This window comes from Tachyglossus aculeatus, chromosome X1 (assembly GCF_015852505.1).
Source record: "Tachyglossus aculeatus isolate mTacAcu1 chromosome X1, mTacAcu1.pri, whole genome shotgun sequence".
In the NCBI taxonomy this organism is placed as follows: Eukaryota; Metazoa; Chordata; class Mammalia; order Monotremata; family Tachyglossidae; genus Tachyglossus; species Tachyglossus aculeatus.
The window spans coordinates 115247287-115266118 of record NC_052101.1 but is presented as its reverse complement, the minus strand read 5'-3'; the positions used below and the strand labels follow the sequence as shown (position 1 = coordinate 115266118).

The 18832-nt window shown below is 53.3% G+C and overlaps 2 protein-coding genes across 7 annotated transcripts in view; one reads left to right on the top strand and one right to left on the bottom strand.

Annotated features, from left to right (window-relative positions):
* The first annotated feature begins 10350 nt into the window (after positions 1–10350).
* On the top strand, positions 10351–17016 carry PODNL1 (podocan like 1). 4 transcript variants are annotated; one of them, XM_038772102.1, is made up of 10 exons: positions 10351–10422; positions 10910–11125; positions 11372–11465; positions 12634–12698; positions 13213–13322; positions 13591–13747; positions 13953–14068; positions 14982–15639; positions 15743–15891; positions 16224–17016. In XM_038772102.1, the coding sequence occupies exons 1-10, from the start codon at positions 10420–10422 to the stop codon at positions 16375–16377; spliced, it is 1722 nt and encodes a 573-aa protein (XP_038628030.1). In that variant the 5' UTR covers positions 10351–10419; the 3' UTR covers positions 16378–17016. The 4 variants fall into 4 exon arrangements, with proteins under 4 accessions (XP_038628030.1, XP_038628029.1, XP_038628032.1 ...); XM_038772101.1 differs by having other exon boundaries at positions 15743–16315; XM_038772103.1 differs by lacking the exons at positions 10351–10422; positions 10910–11125 and adding an exon at positions 11582–11748 and having other exon boundaries at positions 11399–11465; positions 15743–16315.
* The window catches only part of CC2D1A (coiled-coil and C2 domain containing 1A), a 23400-nt gene continuing 21577 nt past the window's right edge, over positions 17010–18832 (bottom strand). For all 3 annotated transcript variants that reach the window (XM_038772098.1, XM_038772099.1, XM_038772100.1), the window contains one exon: positions 17010–18735. In XM_038772098.1, the coding sequence (XP_038628026.1) occupies positions 18715–18735 (21 nt within the window). In that variant the 3' untranslated portion in view covers positions 17010–18714. The remainder of the gene's footprint in view (positions 18736–18832) is intronic.

The window sequence follows — 18832 nt, the reverse complement described above, 5'->3', positions numbered from 1 at the left end:
CTAATGGAAAGTGCCCTTGTGGGGATCAGGAAACTGGGGATTTAATCCCAGCCCGGCCACCTACCTGCTGGGTGACCCTGGGCAAGTCGCTTAACTTCAGACGGTAATTTGCCCACATCCTGACCCTACCAATGTGGCTGTGGTTTGGGACATTCTAAAATGGAGCCAGAACCGGACCTTAACTAAGATGGTTGCCACACATCAGTCAATCGATCAATCATATTTATTGAGCGCTTACTGTGTGCACAGCACCGTGAGCTTGTTGTAGGCAGGGAACATGTCTGCCAACTCTGTTGTATTGTGCTCTCCCAAGCGCTTGGTACAGTGTTCTGCACACAGCGAGTGCTGGATAAATACGATTGATGGATTAGATGAATATGTCAGAGAAACTTGATTCTCTCGGAATCTTTGTGTGCCATATTCTCAACCAGAGGAATGGAATGATGAGGTGGTGATCTACATAGAGGAGCAGCATGGCCAGAAGGTCATGGATCCTAATCCCGGCTCCGCCACTTGTCTGCTGTGTGGCCTTGGGCAAGCCACTTCACTTCTCTGTGCCTCAGTTACCTCGTCTGCAAAATGGGGATGAAGACTGTGAGCCCTGTGTGGTACAGTGACTCTGTCCAATCCGATTTGCTCGTATCCACCCCAGTGCTTAGTACAGTGCCTTGCACACAATAAGTGCTTAACGAATACCATAATTATTATTATTGTTACATACAGGTGGGAGATTGTAGCATCTACCATCTCCCTCCACTTGCCTCAACTTTTAGTTAGGGCTAGTCCTTCTCTCCCATTCCTTCTCCCCCCACATCCACATACTGCCCCATTGTATCCATCCCAGTGGTTAGTACAGTGCCTGGCACATAGTAAGTGCTTAACAAATACCATCATCACTATTGTCAGAGTATGTGGGGAAGGTGGAGGGGAGACAGATCCTCGAAGAGCTCTGGGATTTGTGGCAATCCCCAACACTCAGTCAAGCAATCCATTGTATTTGTTGAGCACTTGATGTGTGCAGAGCACTGTATTGAGTGCTTGGGAGAGTATATGAGAAGCAGCATGGCTCAGTGGAAAAAGCACGGGCTTTGGAGTCGGAGGTCATGGGTTCAAATCCCAGCTCCACCAATTGCCAGCTGTGTGACTCTGGGCAAGTCACAACTTCTCTGTGCCTCAGCTACCTCATCTGGAAAATGGGGATTACGACTGTGAGCCCCCCATGGGAAAACCTGATTACCTTGTAACCTCCCCAGCACTTAGAACAGTGCTTTGTACATAGTAAGTGCTTAATAAATGCCATCATCATTATTATTATAAGGTAGCAGAGTTGGTGGATGCATTCCCTGCCCACAAAGAGCACTCAGATTTGGTAGGCATTTGTCTGAGATGGGTTTAGTAAGGTTTATTTGCTATCCAGTGGGCCTCATTGTTAGGAAGGTGTAGGGTTACTAACATGGTGTCCCCATTAAGCAGGCAGTCCTTTATTCACCCAAAGGTCCCTACCCTTCTGCTGATCCCCTTTTGGCCATTTCATTGGCCCCTCCAACTCAGGAACTGGAACAAGGAACTGAAAAAGGAGCAGCATAGCTTAGTGGTAAGAACACAGGCCAGCGAGTCAGAAAACATGGGTTCTAATCCTGGTTCTGCCACTTGCCCCCATGACCTTGGGCAAATTACTTGCCTTCTCCGAGCCTCATTTTCCTCATCTGTGAAATGGAGATTTATTGACTGATCTCCCTCCCCCTTGGACTGTGGGCCCCATGTGGGACTGGGACTGTCTGACATCGCCTTGTACCTACCTCAGAGCTCGGTACAGGGCTTGGAACATAGTAAGTGCTTAACAAATACCCCAACTCTCACTGTCATTATTATTCTTATTTCTAGACTGTGAGCCCATTTTTGGGTGCTCTGCACACTGTAAGCGCTCAATAAATACGATTGAATGAATGAATTCATGACAACCTCAAATTTTGCATCCCATACACAGTTCTAGAAAAAGGTTTGTCGGGAGGAGAATTTGAAGGTTATCTCTGTCTCTCCCCACTTTCTCAGATGATAAGATCGCTGTGGGCAGGGAAATTGTCTGTTTATTGTTATACCGTAATGATAATTGTAACAAGAGCTTAGTACAGTGCTCTGCACGCAGTAAGCGCTCAATGAATATAGTTGAATGAATGAGTGAATGTACTAAGTGCTTGAGAGAACACAGAAGAAGAGTTGGTAGACATATTCCCTGCCCACAACAAGCATACAGTCCTCACTGTCCAATCAGCCCTTCTGCTCCCTCTGACACTTCACATATACAGCAGCCATCTTTCATTTCTCCAATTCAGCTCCACCGCCCTCCACCCTAATTTCCCTCTCTACTGCATCACCAGTACACTAGAGTCCATATCTCCTAAGCACTTCGGTATTCACCTCCCACCTCCAGCACTTATTCCACCCCTGGTCTCGCTCCCTCCCTCTAGGCTCATATCTCCTCCTGCCTTCAGAACATCTCCATCTGGATGTCTACCCGCCATCTAAAACTCAACATGTCCAAGACTGAGCTCGTTATCTTCCCTCCCAAACCGTGTCCTCTCCCTGACTTTCCCGTCACTGTAGCCAGCACTACCATCCTTCCCTTCTCAAAGCCCGCAACCTTGGTGTCACCCTTGACTCTGCTCTCTCATTCACCCCACACATCAAATCCATCACCAAACCTGCCAGTCTCACCTCCACAACATTGACAAGATCCGCCCTTTCCTCTCCATCCAAACTGCTACCTTGCTGGTTCAATCTCTCGTCCTATCCCAACTGGATTACTTCATCAGCCTCCTCTCTGATCTCCCATCCTCCCGTCTCTCCCCGCTTCAGTCTATACTTCACTGTGCTGCCCGGATTATCTTTCTACAGAAATGCTCTGGGCATGTCACTCCCCTCCTCAAAAATCTCCAGTGGTTGCCTGTCAATCTTCGAATCAAGTAAAAACTCCTTACTCTCGGCTTCAAGGCTCTCCATCACCTGGCCCCCTCCTACCTCACCTCCCTTCTCTCCTTCTACAGCCCAGCCCGTACACTCGGCTCCTCTGCCGCTAACCTCCTCACTGGGTCTCGTTCTCACCTTTCCCGCCGTCGACCCCCGGCCCATGACCTTCCTCTGGCCTGGAATGTCCTCCCTCCACACATCCGCCAAACTAGCTCCCTTCCTCCCTTCAAAGCCCTACTGAGAGCTCACCTCCTCCAGGAGGCCTTCCCAAACTGAGCCCCCCCTTTTTCCTCTCCTCCTCCTCCTCCTCCCCTCCCCATCGCCCCCCCAGCCTACCCCCTTTCCCTCCCCACAACACTTGTATATATTTGTACATACCTTTTACTCTATTTTATTTGTACATATTTACTATATTTATTTTATTAATGATGTATATATAGCTATAATCCTATTTACTCTGATAGCATTGACACCTATCTACTTGTTTTGTTTTGTTGTCTGTCGCCCCCTTTTAGACTGTGAGCCCGTTGTTGGGTAGGGACCGTCTCTATATGTTGCCAATTTGTACTTCCCAAGTGCTTAGTACGGTGCTCTGCACACAGTAAGCGCTCAATAAATACGATTGGATGAATGAATGAATGAATATCCTCTGTTGCTTCCCCTTCCTGTAATTGATTTTAATGCCTGTCTCCTCCACTAGATTGCAAGCTCCTAGAGGGCAAGGATCCTGTTATATTGTATTCTCCCTAGCACTTAGTAAGGTGTTCTGCATACAGTAAACGCTCAATAAATGCCATTGATTGAAGGATTGATTCTCCAGGCCTCAGCTTTCTCATCCATAAAAATGGGGATGAGGCACCTCTTCTCCCTTCCTCTTAGAACATGATCCCTGCGTGAGACAGAGACTGTGCCCGATCTCATTCTCTTGCATCAACCCCAGTGTTTGGAACATAGTAAGCGCTTAACAAATACCACAATTATTATGATATGATTATCAATTGTATTTACTGAGCACTTTGTTTCTCAACAGCGTTTGTTAAGGACTGTATGTGTCAAGCACTGTTCTAAGCTCTGGGGTAGATACAAGTTAATCAGTCCTGACAAGGTCCCTGTCCCTCATGGGGCTCACAGTTTAAGTATTGAATCCCCATTTTACAGATGAGGAAATTGAGGCACAGGGAAGTTAAGTGACTTGCCCAAGGTCACATAGCAAGCAAGTGGCAGAGCCAGGATTGGAATCCAGGTCCTCTGACTCCTAAGCCCATGCTTTTTCCACTAGGTTATGCTGCTTCAAAACACTCCACAGAACACTCTTGCAGAACACTGTACTAAATGCTTGGAAAAGTACAATAGAATAAGTGGACAAGATATCTGCCCTCAAGGAGTTTACAATCTAGCAGGGGAGACCAACATTAAAATTACAGCAACCGAGTATAAAGATACATACATAAGTGTTGTTGGGGAAAGTGTGGGGTGAGCACCTAAGCGCTTAGTGGGTAAGGAGTCGACTGCATAGGTGATGCAGTAGGGAGGGAAATGGTGTGGGGAGATGAGAGATTGGCCAGGGAAGGCTTCATGGAGGAGCTGGAAGAGTGGTGGATTGCCACATGTGAAGAAGGAGAAGGTTCCAGGAAAGAACCTCCACAACCCCACGACCCCCTGATTGTACATATTTACTATTCTATTTATTTTGTTAATGATGTGCATATGGCTTTAATTCTATTTGTTCTGGTGATTTTGACACCTGTCTACATGTTCTGTTTTGTTGTCTGTCTCCCCCTTCTAGACTGTGAGCCCATTGTTGGGTAGGGACCATCTCTATATGTTGCCGACTTATACTTCCTAAGCGCTTAGTACAGTGCTCTGCACACAGTAAGCACTCAGTAAATACGATTGAATGAATGAATGAATGAATGAAAGAGGGAGAGCGTGAACAAGGGACCGATGGTGAGAGAGATGAGAGTAAGGTAACGTGAGTAGGTTGGTGTTAGAAAAATAGAGCATGCAGGCTGTAGTGTAGTAGGAGAAGAGCCCTCCCATGGGGCAGGGACTGTGTCCAACTTGATCTTGTATGTACCTCAGTGCTTAGTACAGTGCCTGGCACATAGTAAGCTCTTAACAAATAACAAATACCATTAAAACAAGAGTGGGGAGTGAGCTGATTTGAGTGCCTTAAAGCTGATGGTCAGGAGTTTCGGGTTGCTACGGAGATGGATGATCAACCATGGGCAACCGTAACCTGCCGCACCCACAAGGGCAACACACAAATGCACGATCGCGCGTGCGCGCGCGCAAACACACACACACACACACACACACACTTTCCCTCACCCTCTGGTTTAAAATTTAAAATCAAATCTGGACCCCCTTAAAAATTTACCAGGAGAACTGCATAATTCATTCATTCATTCATTCAATCGTATTTATTGAGTGCTTACTGTGTGCAGAGCACTGTACTAAGCTCTTGGGAAGTACAAATAGGCAACATATAGAGACGGTCCCTACCCAACAATGGGCTCACGGTCTAGAAGGGGGAGACAGACAACAAAACAAAACATGCAGACAGGTGTCAAAACTGTAAGAATAAATAGAATTATAACTCTATGCATATCATTATTAAAACAGAGTAGTAAATATGTACAAGTAAAATACACAGAGTAATATTCATTCATTCATTCAATCGTATTTATTGAGCGCTTACTGTGTGCAGAGCTCTGTACTAAGTGCTTGGGAAGTATGAGTAATAAAGATGTATAAATATATACAACTGCTGTGGGGAGGGGAAGGAGGTAGGGCGGGGAAGCGATGGGGAGGAGGAGAGGAAAAGGGGACCTCCTGGAGGAGGTGAGCTCTCAGTAGGGCTTTGAAGGGAGGAAGAGAGCTAGTTTGGCTGATGTGTGGAGGGAGGGCATTCCAGGCCAGGGGAAGGATGTGGGCTAGGGGTCGACGGCGGGATAGGCGAGAACGAGGCACAGTGAGGAGGTTAGCAGCATAATTCATTTGAGAGTGTCTAAATTCCCATTTAAGAAGTCTGACTTGCAAATTCAGAAACTATCCTTACCCTTTCTTTAGATCTAATTGTAGTTTTTACACTAATGACAGGCTGGCCTGTTGATTTATCCATTACAATCATCCAGTCTGTCCCCCTGCTTCCTGATTTAGTAGATCTCCCCAAGCCCTCGGCACAGTGCTTGGCATGTGGTAAGTGCTGAATAAATACCATAATAACTGATCAATAGTATTTATTGAGAGCTTACTCTGTTCAGAGCACTTTATTAGGTATTTGGAAGAGTGCAATAGAGTTAGTAGACATGATCCCTGCTTTTATGGAGTTTACAATCTTGCCATGTAAATAAATTACATGTAGGCTAAGCATCAGAGTCTAATCTAAGCATATTCATTCATGCATTTATTCAATGGTACTTATTAAGCACTTACTTGTGCAGAGCACAGTACTAAGCTCTTGGGAAAGTACAATACAACAATAAAAAGTGACAATCCCTTCCCATAACGAGCGCACAGTCTAGAGGGGGGGAGACAGACATCGATACAAATAAATAAAATCACAGATATAGACACAAAGGCTTTGGCGCTGGGAGAGGGGGAAGAGCAAAGGGAGCAAGTCAGGGTGAGGCAGAAGGGAGTGGAAGATGAGGAAAAGTGGGGCTTAGTCTGGGAAGCCCTCTTGGAGGAGATGTGCCTTCAGTAAGGTTTTGAAGGGAGGGGAAGAGTAATTGTCTGGCAAGTTTGAGGAGGGAGGACGTTCCAGGCCAGAGGCAGGACGTGGGCCAAGAGTTGGCGGCGAGACAGGCGAGATCGAGGCACAGTGAGAAGGTTAGCATGAGAGGAGCGAAGTGTGCCGGCTGGGCTGTAGAAGGAGAGTAGCAAGGTGAGGAAGGAAGGGGCAAGGTGATAGAGTGCTTTAAAGCCAATGGTGAGGAGTTTTGGTTTGATCCAGAGGTAGATAGGCAACCCCTGGAGATTTTTGAGGAGTGGGCTGACATGTCCTGACCGTTTCTGTAGAAAGATGATCCGGGCAGCAGAGTGAAGTATGGACTGGAGTGGGGAGAGACTGGAGGTTGGGAGGTCATCAAGGAGGCTGATGCAGTAATCTAGGGGGGATAGGATGAGTGATTGTATTAACGTGGTGACAGTTTGGATGGAGCGGAAGGGGTGGATTTTAGCGAAGGATGTTATCATTATTGTTATTAATAATAATAATATTTATTGAGTGCTCTAAGCACTGTACTAAGCAGTTGAGAGAGTACAATGTAACATCACACACAATCCTTGCCCACAAAGAGCTCATAATCTAGAGGGGGAGACAGACGTTAATATAAATAGATGTATAAATAACAGATATATACATATGTGCTGTGTGGAAGGGAGGGAGGATGAATGAAGGAGCAAATAAGAGCGGCGCAAAAGGGAGTGGGAGAAGAGGAGAGGAGGGCTCAGTAAGGGAAGGCTCCCTGGAGGAGGTGTACCTTCAAAAAGGCTTTGAAGTGGGGGAGAGCAACTATCTGTCTGATATGATTGATTGAACGATTGAATGAATGAATGAATGAATATGAGGAGGGAGGGCGTTCCAGGACAGAGGTAGGATTTGGGCGAGAGGTCGGTGGGGAGATAAATGAGATCGAGGTACAGTGAGAAGGTTAGCACCAGAGGAACGAAGAGTTCAGTCTGGGTTGTAATAGGAGAGCAGCCAGGTGAGGTACGAGGGGGCCAGGTGGTTAAGTACTTTAAAGCCAAGGGCTTAAGGACATGAGTGCTGTTGAGTACCCAAGTGCCTAAGTGACAAGGAGAGCTGAAGTGGCAGTAGGAGTGGAAATGGGGTGGGGAGATGAGAGATGAATCAGGGAAGGGCTCCTGGCTGAGCTGTGATTTCAGTAGGTCTTTGAAAGCGGGGAGAGCCGTGTTCTGCTGGATAGGAAGAGAGGATGTGAACAAGAGGATAACAGCGAAAGAGATAAAGAGTGGGGCACAGTGAGAAGGTTGGTATTAGAACAACGAAGCGTGAGGGCTGAGTCATAGTCGGAGAGGAGCGAGGTTACATGGGAGGAGCAAGCGGTGCCTTAAGAGAAGCAGCGTGGCTCAGTGGAAAGAGCACGGGCTTGGGAGTGAAAGGTCATGGGTTCTAATGCTGTGTGACCTTGGGCAAGTCACTTAACTTCTCTGGGCCTCAGTTACCTCATCTGTAAAATGGGGATTGACTGTGAGCCCCACGTGGGACAACCTGATCACCTTGTATCCCCCCCAGCACTTAGAACAGTGCTTTGCACATAGTAAGCGCTTAAATGCCATTATTATAGAGAAGCAGGGTGGCTCAGTGGAAACAGCACAGGCTTGGGAGTCAGAGGTCATGGGTTCTAATCCCGGCTCCACCACTTCTCAGCTGTGTGACTTTGGGCAAGTCACTTCACTTCTCTGTGCTTCAGTTACCTCATCTGTAAAATGGGGATTAAGACTATGAGCCCCCTGTGGGACAACCTGATTACCTTGTATCCCCCCAGCACTTAGAACAGTGCTTTGCACATAGTAAGCACTTAACAAACATCATCATTATTATCATTATTTTAAAATAATAATGATTATGGTATTTGTTAAGCGCTTACTATATGTCAAGCACTGTTCTAGGCTCTGGGGTGGATACAAGGTAATCAGGTTGTCCCACGTGGGGCTCACAGTCTTAATCCCCATTGTACAGGTGAGGTAACTGAAGCACAAAGAAGTTAAGTGGCTTGCCCAAGGTCACACAGCAGACAAGTGGTGAAGCCGGGATTAGAACCCAAGTCCTCCGACTCCCAAGCCCGTGCTCTTTCCACTAAGCCATGCTCCTTCTCAAAATAATGGTATTTGTTAAGCGCTTACAATGTACCAGGCACTGTACTAAGCGCTGGGGTGGATACAAGCAATTTGGGTTGCACACAGCCCCTGACCCATGTGGGGATCACAGTCTCAATCCCCATTTTACAGATGAGGGAAGTAAGGCCCAGTGAAGCGATGTGACTTGCCCAAGGTCACACAGCAGACAAGTGGCGGAGCCAGAATTAGAACCCATGACCTTCTGACTTCCAGGCCCGTGCTCTTTCCGCTACGTCATGCTGCTTAAAGCCAATGGTCAGGGGTTTCTGCTTGATGCAGAGAGAAATGGGCAAGCTTTGGAGGTTTTTGAGGTGTGGGGAGATTTGTTCCAAATGATGTTTTCGAAAAATGATCTAAACAGCTGAGTGACGTATGGACCAGAGAGGACAGAAGCTGGAGACAGGGAGGCAGGCAAGGAGGCTGATGCCCTTTCCCCACCCTCGAGAACTCTGCTCCCTACTAGAGCCAATAGAGCCATCTGGTTCCGTAGTGCCTGGCACAGTGGTGGGAAGGAAGAGGCTTCCCGTCCTGGCCGAACCCAAGGTCCCTGGGTGCACCAAGTGGTTTTCCTACCAGGGCAACTGTGCCCAGGCATTGTCAGTGGAGACAGCCTGGTTTTAGGGGTTTGGGGGAGGAGAAGAGGTGCAGAAGGCTGCCGCGGTCACACGCATTCCTGAGCCGAAAGGGATCGCAGCTGGCAGACCGAAAGATATTTCAAACCTGGTAATTAGCCATTGGCCTGGCTTCCGAGCCCAGACGGCCTTGGTCTGCCACAAGGAAGTTTTGACCCAGGGGATGGGCGGGCGGGGGCGGAGTGCGTCCAAGTCCGAGAGACTCCTCCGTTTTAGGGAGGAACTGGGCTTGAGGTCGGGGGAGCGGATCTCCAATCCAGCAGTGTGGGCAGAGGCGGGAGAGCTGGCTCCTCCTCTCGATGGCTGGGATCCTCCTTGGCCACTTCCCCGGCTGCCCATCTGCCCTCCCCCTGGCCGGGCAGGGCCGGCCACTGCCTTCCAGCCTCAGTCGCATGGCAGGGACTGGGGAGGACTGCCGCGGGAGCCGGGGAGGGGTGCGGTTTGGACAGAGACGAGAAAAGAAAGTCAGACGTTCCCTTCCCTGGGCCTATCTGGTTCCGTACATGGTGGAAATACCAGACGGGCTAAGCCGTTCTTTTTCCCAGGCATTCCTCCCGACCTCGGTTACGCAAGCCAGCGCCGAGAGGGGGAATGGTCCCCCTCCTCTCCATCCCAACTCCCCCCCCCCGACTTCTCTCACCAACCCCCGACTTCTCTCACCAACCCCCATCCCTCCTCCCGACCCCACAGTTGGTAGAGCAGTTCCTGGCAGGTTGGCTCTGCCTTGCCACCCCCCGCCCCCCGTTAGTCTCTGGAGAGGAGGAGGAGAGCCGGGGGCGGGAGGATGGCCGTGAGGGGACTCTGACGGTGTTTGTTTAAGGAGATATGACCGGGGGGGGGGGGGGGAGAAGGGGGAGAAATGATCGTGCGTGCGGCCGGCGGGTCTGGATTCAATTAGGGAGCTGAGTTACGCAGGAGAGGAGAGAACGAGACGGAGAGCTGGGGTCTGGCTATGGTAAGGTCAGGGGCGGCCACTACCCCCCGCTCCCTCTTCCCATTCCCAGCCTCCCTCTTTGGTGCCTGGGTGGGCGGAGGTGGGGGGGGGACAGTGGCCCTCCGAGGGGGTTGGGGAGAACCTGCTGGCTTTGGTGCCTGGGTGGGCTTCTGCCAGGGGCAGGCGTGGTTCCCCATCCCTCTTCTGCTCGGGGCACTGCCTCGGGGAAGCCAGGGATGTGGGAGTAGGCACACGGAGGAGAGCGGGGTTAAAGTACGGCCCGGGAGGCAGGATCCCTGGGTTCCCTAGGAGGTGAATAGCAGAACGGGGCCGGGGTGGGGTGGGGGGGGTAACCTGAGCAGGTGTAGGGTGTCTGGGCCTTCTGGCTCCCAGCTGCCCTGCCCTAGCTCCCAGTCCCCCTAATCCAGACTCACCCCAGGGCTGGCCCAGGACTCCCTCCTTCACTGACGCCCACCCTTCCCCTCTCTCTCCTCGATCCCCTCCCCAGCGGCTAAGCCTGCTGGTCCTGCTGCTGGGAATCCCGTCTGCCCGGAGTCAGGATGCCAACGCCTTCCCCCACCCGGGAGAGAGCTCGCAGCCCCCACCCCGCGCCTGTCCACCCCGCTGCTCCTGTCCTCTAGATGACACAGTGGACTGTGAGGGGCTGGACCTGGAGCTCTTCCCTGACAACATCACCAAAGCCGCCCAACACCTCTCGCTGCAGGTACCTACCGCCACGCGAGCCTCCCTCGCCCGTCCCCGTCAGATCTGCCGCTGGCTCAGAGGTGGGCGAAGCCACCTTCGGCTCCCTAGATCCCAGGGACACCAGACGGCTTCCCTCCTCCCCCCCCCCCCCCCCCAGGTCTCTTGCCATCCCCCTTCTTTGGCAGTTCTGGCTTGGTGGGAAGGGTGGGTGTCAGGACTTCCAGGGCACGGGGCCACCATCAGCCATGTCCCCTTCCCACGCCAGAACAACCAACTTCTGGAGATCCCCTACAATGAGCTGTCCCGCCTCAGCAATCTCAAGACCCTCAACCTGCACAACAACCTCATCTCCTCTGAAGGTAACCCAGGTGGGGTGGGGGCAGTGGCGGGAGGGGGCGGATAGTCTGCCTGCCCATCTCAGCCTTCAGATGACTCGGCAGGGCTCTCCCCTGGTCCCCATCTTTCGCTCCGCCAGGGTTCCAGCATCTGTGGTCCCCGTTTCCTCTACGGGATTCTGCAGGCTTCTCCCTCCTCCTGCCACCCTGGCTCAGATCCAGGCCATGATGGGATGGATTTCTTGGAAATCCCAACCTCCTCCCAACCTTGGCCGCTCCCAACCTCCTGTCCAGGTCACTCGTGAAGGTGGTGGGGGATGTGGAGGGGTAGGAAAGTAGAGGGATATTACAGCCTCACCTGCTCCCCTGTCATTCACTCTCCCAGTCTCCCCCTCGCATACCACTCCCGCTCCTAGGGAGCGGGGCGGGGGTGGGGGTGGGGCGCAGGAAAAAGGGGAGGAGGGGAAAGGGGGCAGGCGCCTGTGGCCAGCCAGGGGCTGACTCCGAACCCACCGCTGTGCAGTTCCCAGAAACTCTTGTGTTTGCAGAATGGAACGGAAAGCGCGGGGGAAGCGGTGGGGGGCGGGGGAGGAGGAGGGGGAAGGAGGGAGGAAGGTGGGGAGCAAAGCCGCAGCCAGCAGCTTTGGAACGGAGCCCAGGGGCGGAGGGAGGGCTGCACAGTGAAGGCTCTGTCATCTGTGTTCTGCAGGGACCCAGCTGCCTCCCTCCCCTCTTTCCTGTCTACGGAGCTAGGAGGACCTGCCCTCCAGAGTCCCCTTCCTCCCAGCCATACCGCTCTTGGGGGGAAAGCTGAGCCTAAGGGCCAGCCCTCTGGCTTCTCTGACTCTGTGACTGGGCTGAATGAAGACCCCACCTTGCCCCTTCATCCTTCTGTCCCGCCTGTTGCTCTGTGGCTGTTAAAAGACTCGACATCAGAAGCAGCTGCTTCTTGGGTCCAGAGCCAAGAAGACTGGCCTCTTGTTCCCAAGCCCCAAGGGCCATCTTGTCAGGGATGGTAAATGTATTGGAAGGGAGTTGTGGCACCCAGGATTTTTCTTCATGGCAAAGGGAGGGTCCTTAGGCACGACTAACCCATGGCCAAGCTGGGAGGTGGCAAGTAGCAGGCCGGAGAAGGGGGTCAGGGTCTATCTCTCCCCTCTCTCACACATCCCACCTCCATCCTCACTCCCAGGCCTTCCAGATGAAGCTTTTGAGTCCCTGTCGGCACTCCAGTACATCTATCTGGCCAACAATAAGGTGCGTGGACCCTCTTCCTCCCAAACCTTAGCTCCTTCTGCGTCACCAACTGGCCTCGGCTCCCTGCTCAGAGGGACTGTTCCGGGGGAAGCGAGGAAAGAGTGGAGCATGGAGGGTGGGGGGAGGAGAGGCACCGGCTTTCTGCTCTGACTTCCGTGTCCCTGTTCTTTCTGCCATTCCCATTGGAGAAGGCAGATAGGCAGTCAATGTAGCCTCTGGGACACTCCCATTCCTCCAGCATATTTCTTTCCCATTCATCTCATTTTATCACCCCGATAAGGGAGAGGCGGGGGTTAAACTTCCCATTCCACAAGGAAATAAGTTCCAAAAGGGTAAGTGTCTTGCCCAAGGTCCCACAGCAGGTCAGTGGGAGAGTTTCCAGAACAAAGCTCTCCATAAAAAGCTGGCTGCCTTTTCCCCAACCGTTGCAGGTCCTCAGCGTAGAGGGGGGTGGGGGAGACGATGTGCTAATGGGGTCTGAGACCTGGAGGACAGCCTCAGTTTGTCTTGGTAGCTCACAGTGGCCCCCCAATTCCTGCCTCGCTCCCTGCGCATCGCTGACCTGGCGGCCAACCAGCTGACCGAAATCTACCCACTCACATTCGGAGAGAAACCTGGGCTCAGGTACGATGCCCTCAGTTGCCAGTGCCAGCAACCGTCAGCCAAGCTTCGAGCTCCTTCATCTCTCCATCTCTCTCCTGTCCCTTCCGGGGAGCCAGCGCTGAGAACCTGTTGTTGGGCAGGAATTGTCTTTATTTGTTGCCAAATTGTACTTCCCAAGCGCTTAGTACAGTGCTCTGCACACAGTAAGCGCTCAATAAATACAATTGAATGAATGAATGAACCAGCTCGGGTTGGCTGGCTCAGGCCCTGGCCCTCTTTCCTTCTGCAGGTCTGTGTACCTCCATAACAACCAGTTGAGCAACGCCGGTCTCCCTTTTGAGGCCTTCAATGGCTCAGAGGCCGTCACCACCCTCATCCTGTCCAGCAACCAACTCAGCTACCTCCCGCCTAGCCTGCCCCCATCGCTGGCCAGACTTCACCTACAGGTGTGGGGGATTCCCAGGGGGAATTGAGCTTCCTGGAGAGATTCCCTTAGCCGCCCTGCCCTTCTTCCCCATCCCCCTCACGGTCCCCTGTCCCACAGCAGCTGCGGGGGGCGGGGGGTTATGGTGCCCTCCGCTGCAGTACCTCCGGATTTCCTGTAGGGGGCGGTCCAGAGATCTGGGGCTCCCCCACTCCCTTCTCCCGCAGAACAATCGGATTACCTGGGTGCCCCGGGGGGCCCTGAGCCGCCAGCAGAAACTGCGGGAACTCTACCTGCAAAACAACAACCTGTCTGACACGGGCATAGACCCCTCCACCTTCAGGTACAGCTGCTGGGCGATACCAGCCAATCGCCTGGGTTCTTCGACCTTCCTTCTGGAAGGAGGGATGGGATGGGAGGCAAGCCGGTCACGGGGGCTATATTTGGGTGGGAAGTTTGAGGGAGGGGGTGGGCCCCTCTTTCCCACACAAGTCACATCTCCTCCGAGAGGCCTTCCCCCATGAAGTCCTCATTTCCCCTATTCCCTCTCCCTTCTGCATCACCCTCACACTTGGATTTGTTCCCTTTTTCACCCCCACCCTCAGTCCCACAGCACTTACGGACATATCCGTAATGTATTTTCAGGTCTGTTTCCCCCCCTCTAGACTGTAAGCTCCCTGCGGGCAGCATGGAGTAGTGGATAGAACATGGGTCTGGGAGTCAGAAGGTGGTGGGTTCTAATCCCGACTAGGCCACTTGTCTGCTGTGTGACCTTGGGCAAGCCACTTCAATTCTCTGGGCCTCAGTTACCTCATCTGTGAAATGGGATTAAGACTGTGAGCCCCACGTGGGACAACCTGATTACCTTGTATCCACCCCAGTGCTTAGTACAGTGTCCGGCACACAGGAAGCACTTAACAAATACCACAGTTAGCATGGCTCAGTCGAAAGAGCCCGGGCTTGGGAGTCAGAGGTCATGGGTTCTAATCCCAGCTCCACCACATGTCTGCTGTGTGACCTTGGGCAAGTCACTTCACTTCTCTGAGCCTCAGTTACCTCATCTGGAAAATGGGGATGAAGACTGTGAGCCCCACGTGGGACAACCTGATCACCTTGTATCCCCCCCAGCGCTTAGAACAGTGCTTCACATGTAGTAAGCGCTTAACAAATGCCATTATTATTACTACTCTTAACCAACCCTGTCGTGTTGTCCTCTCCCAAGCATTTAGTCCACTGATCGATTCTCTCTCCCCCAGCAAGCTCAAGAGCCTAGAATACCTAGATCTGTCCAACAACCATCTGGGGGAGGTACCAGCCGGCCTCCCCCCGGGCATCATCATCCTGCACTTGGGCAGGAATCGGATCCGCCACCTCCCCGCCGAGCGACTGAGCCAGGTGCGGGGGCTGCAGTACCTGCTGCTGCAGAACAACGAGCTGGTGGCAGGTGGGGTGCACCGTGACGCCTTCCTCCGCCTCCGTGCCCTCCACACCCTGCACCTTTACAACAACCAGCTGGAGCGGGTGCCTGAAGGGCTGCCCAGGCGGGTCCGTTCCCTCATGCTGCTTCACAACCGCATCGGGGCCATCGGTCCCGATGACTTTGCAACCACCTACGCCCTCACTGAGCTCAACCTCAGCTACAACCAGCTCTACAGTGCCCGGCTCCACCGCCTGGCCTTCCGCAAGCTCCGCCAGTTGCAGACCCTCGACCTGGCAGGAAACCACCTGACCCTGTTGCCCGCCGGGCTGCCCGCCAGCCTGCAGGTGCTCAAACTGCAGAAGAACCAACTGAATACTCTGGGGCCTGAGGTGCTGGTGGGGATGAATGGGCTCAGGGAGCTGCACCTGGCTCACAATAGGCTCCGGATCGGCTCCATCGCCCCCGGAACTTGGCAGGAAATCCTGGGCCTCAAGGTGAGGGGAACAGGTGGTTGGGGGTGGGGGGGGTAGGGCAAGTGGAAGCCAGTGGGAGAGGCGGGGGCAGCGGGGGACTGAACCCCTTCCCCCCGGTTCCCAGCTCCTGGATCTCAGCAGCAACGAATTGTCCTTCGTGCCCCCGGATCTGCCCGAAGCCCTGGAGTACCTCTACCTGCAGAATAACCGTATCAGCAGTGTAGGCTCGGAGGCCTTCCTCACCACGCCCTACCTGCGGACACTCATCCTTAGGTACCGCCACCCGGCTGGCCGCGCCTCCCCCTCTTCCGGCAGCCCACCGGGCCAGGTCCGGTCCCTTTTCCTGCCCACCCGCAGGGAGGATCGGGGGGGCCTGGTCCCACAGTTCGCTCCACCCACCCCAGTGAAGCCCAGCGGGGCATGGGAGAGGCAGCCAAGCCTCTCCCGGTTCAACTCTCTCGGCCGAGGTCAGCCCAGTGAACCTCCCGGTCGGAACCAGGACCTCTGGGTTAGGTCCCTGCCCATCTCAGGGTCTCCGTTTCCCCTTCTGAGCCCTGGGGGAAGAACCCTCACCATCCCAACACCCTGCCCCCTGACCCTTCCAGGTCCAACCGGCTGCTCATGACCAGTATTGCCCCAGGGGCCTTTCTGGACCTGGCACACCTGGAGGTGGTGGATACTACGGGCAACCTGGAACCTGTCATCGTCAAGCTGCCCAAGCCCCGACGCCAACCCCGAGCTAGCCCTAAGGACCCCTGAGTTGAGCCGGCAAGCGGCCCGCAGAGACCCTGGGGTCCTCCTTTGGCACACTGCCTAGCTCCCCCTGCTACTGTTTTCCCTTCAGGCTCTGCTACACTGCACTTGTGGCATCCAAGGGACTGATGCCCGCTCTCTCTTCCTGCATCTCAAGGGCTGGGAGCTGGCACGGTGAGCAGAAGGCTCAAGGAGTAGGGCATTATGTTGGCCAGAGAGGGCACAGTGCCAACTCCTCCACCCTCCGGCTGGGCCGGGTATGCGCTCCCTCACCTCCCTGTATTTAATAGAAATGGGTATTTATGCTCCATGACCGCTACCTCCAGCTCTCAATCAATTAGTGGTATTTATTGAGCGCTTTCTGTGTGCAGAGCACTGTACTGAGCGCTTGGGAGAGTACGATGCAACAGAGTTGGTAGACATGTTCCCTGCCCACACCAGTTTACAGTCCATGGGAGAGTATGGAGGGTTGGTAGGAGGAAGCGGATGACAGAGTGACCCAATCCAAAGATGTTTCTCTCTTTTGCACTCTTGCTCTCTCCCCACTCAGACACACACACACTCTCTCTCTCATACACACGCACACAATGTAGGCAGAAGGCAGGACAATGAGAGAAAAGGAGAGACTGAGCCATGACTCATGTGCAACCCTTGCTGTTTATTTTGTGTGCCCATTGCCCTTGCCACCTTCACCCTTCTTCCTTCCCCTCTCCAGGGGCACCATAGAGTCACAAAAAGCCCAGAAAGGTCCAGGAGGTCTAGGCTCTGACAAGCCAGGATGTGGAGGGGATGGGGAGACTTTCCATTCTGAGCAGAGAAAAACAATAAAACTAACAGAGGACCAAACGTCTTAGCTCTTCCCAGTGCCTGTCAATCATCAGGCCAGGGATCCCCACAGACAGCGTCAGCCCTGGAGGGTGGGTGAGTACAGCCAAGAGGACTTTCAGAGCCCTCGCAGAGGAGTCAGAGAGTTTAACAATTTGGTTTCTGGGGCATCTGTGCCCCTGAGCTGACATACAGACATTGTGCCCATGTGGCGGCTTTCTTTGGGACCACAGAGAGGTGGCGGTGGGGAAAGAGGGGGAAGGGAGGGAAGGTGTTATAAGGCAGGGAGAGGAGCAGGCTTGGCAGAGAAGCCCAGGGAGCTGAGGCCGTGGGCTCTATCCCATCTTCCCTCCAAAGGGAAAGGGCTGGTCTGGAGCCGGTGGCCCAGAGCCACCCTTGGGGAGTGGAAGCAGGTTTATCAACCTTTGCTAACATCCACCCGCCAGCTGGAATTAGGCTGCAGCACTGGGTTTCCCCTTCTTTGTTCTGGGGGAAGAGAGGGCAGTGCCCAGCTCGAGCTCTACTAGGAAAAGCCACCCGCTCATCCACTGTACCCGTGTTCCACCTCCTGGGATACCCCAGATGCTGGTGAACTTGTCCAGCTGTGCAAACTCTTGTTTCCATGGAGAGAGCAAAGTGGGGCTAGGGGGGTGCTCTGTGGGTGAGGGGCATGAGGATCAGGTGGGAAGGAAAGGATTAGGCAGGTACTGAGAAGAGGGAATTGTGGAGCCCAGAGGTTGGAGCCAAAGGTTGGTACTCCTTTAGTGTTCTGCTCAGGAGATTCCAGGATGCCAGAACTGTTCTCTGACATTTGGGATCAGTTCTGGTACCCTGACTTGGGGCCCTGCCCACTCAGTGGCACCATTTACATTCCAGTCAGCCCCTGGGGGGTGACTCCAATGTGATCATGAATGCACACGCAGCGGGTGGTGGAGTACCAAAAAAGCTGACGGCTCCAAATGGCTGATGAATCCAACCCCAACGCAGAGGAAAGAGAAACCCGTCCAGCCTGTCTCGGCAAGCAGGACCTCAAACTCGAGGAACGAGAGCCTCAACTAGTGAACGTTACTTTCCCGAGTGCCTGTCTCCCCCTACAAGGACCCTGGCAACAGAAGCTGCAGCTGAGGGGCCCAGATGGGAAGCAGGAAGAGGCAGCCCCCTGGGAGTTGAAAAGAATTGATTGTCAAGTGATTGTCTGGCGGTTTGGTCTCCGGGTGAGCCCGGTGGTCAGCTGGGAGGGAGCGAGGATGTGGGATGGGGTAGAGTACCCCTCACCCTCCTAGAGAGCTCATCCCCTGGTCACTTCCTTCCTAGCATTCAGGGCCCACGGTCCCCTCTCCCTTGGAAAGGGGTCAGTGCCCAGTTACCTTTGCTTCCTAAGGTGGGGGGTGGGGAGGCTGTGGAGGGAGGAAACAAGATGGGGAGATGCAGAGGGAAAGGGGAGGTGAAAGGAGGCGGTGGCAGGAGAAGGAGTTAGTGAGGAGGTCGGGTTCCTGCAGTGCCACCCTGGTTGGGGCATCACCTCCGGAATTGCTGCAACTGAAAGAAAAAAACAAAATCAATGAGGAAACTGAGGTATGAGAAGGGCTGAACTCTGTGAGTAAGGGCACCACTGTGGCCCCTTTCCCTTCCTGCT

What these genes read in the sequence shown, in the direction of transcription:
- PODNL1 (XM_038772101.1), top strand. An exon ending in TCTATCTGGCCAACAATAAG is followed by an intron (nt 12,699 to 13,212) that starts GTGCGTGGACCC and finishes TTGTCTTGGTAG; the next exon opens with CTCACAGTGGCCCCCCAATT. An exon ending in AGGAAATCCTGGGCCTCAAG is followed by an intron (nt 15,640 to 15,742) that starts GTGAGGGGAACA and finishes CCCGGTTCCCAG; the next exon opens with CTCCTGGATCTCAGCAGCAA.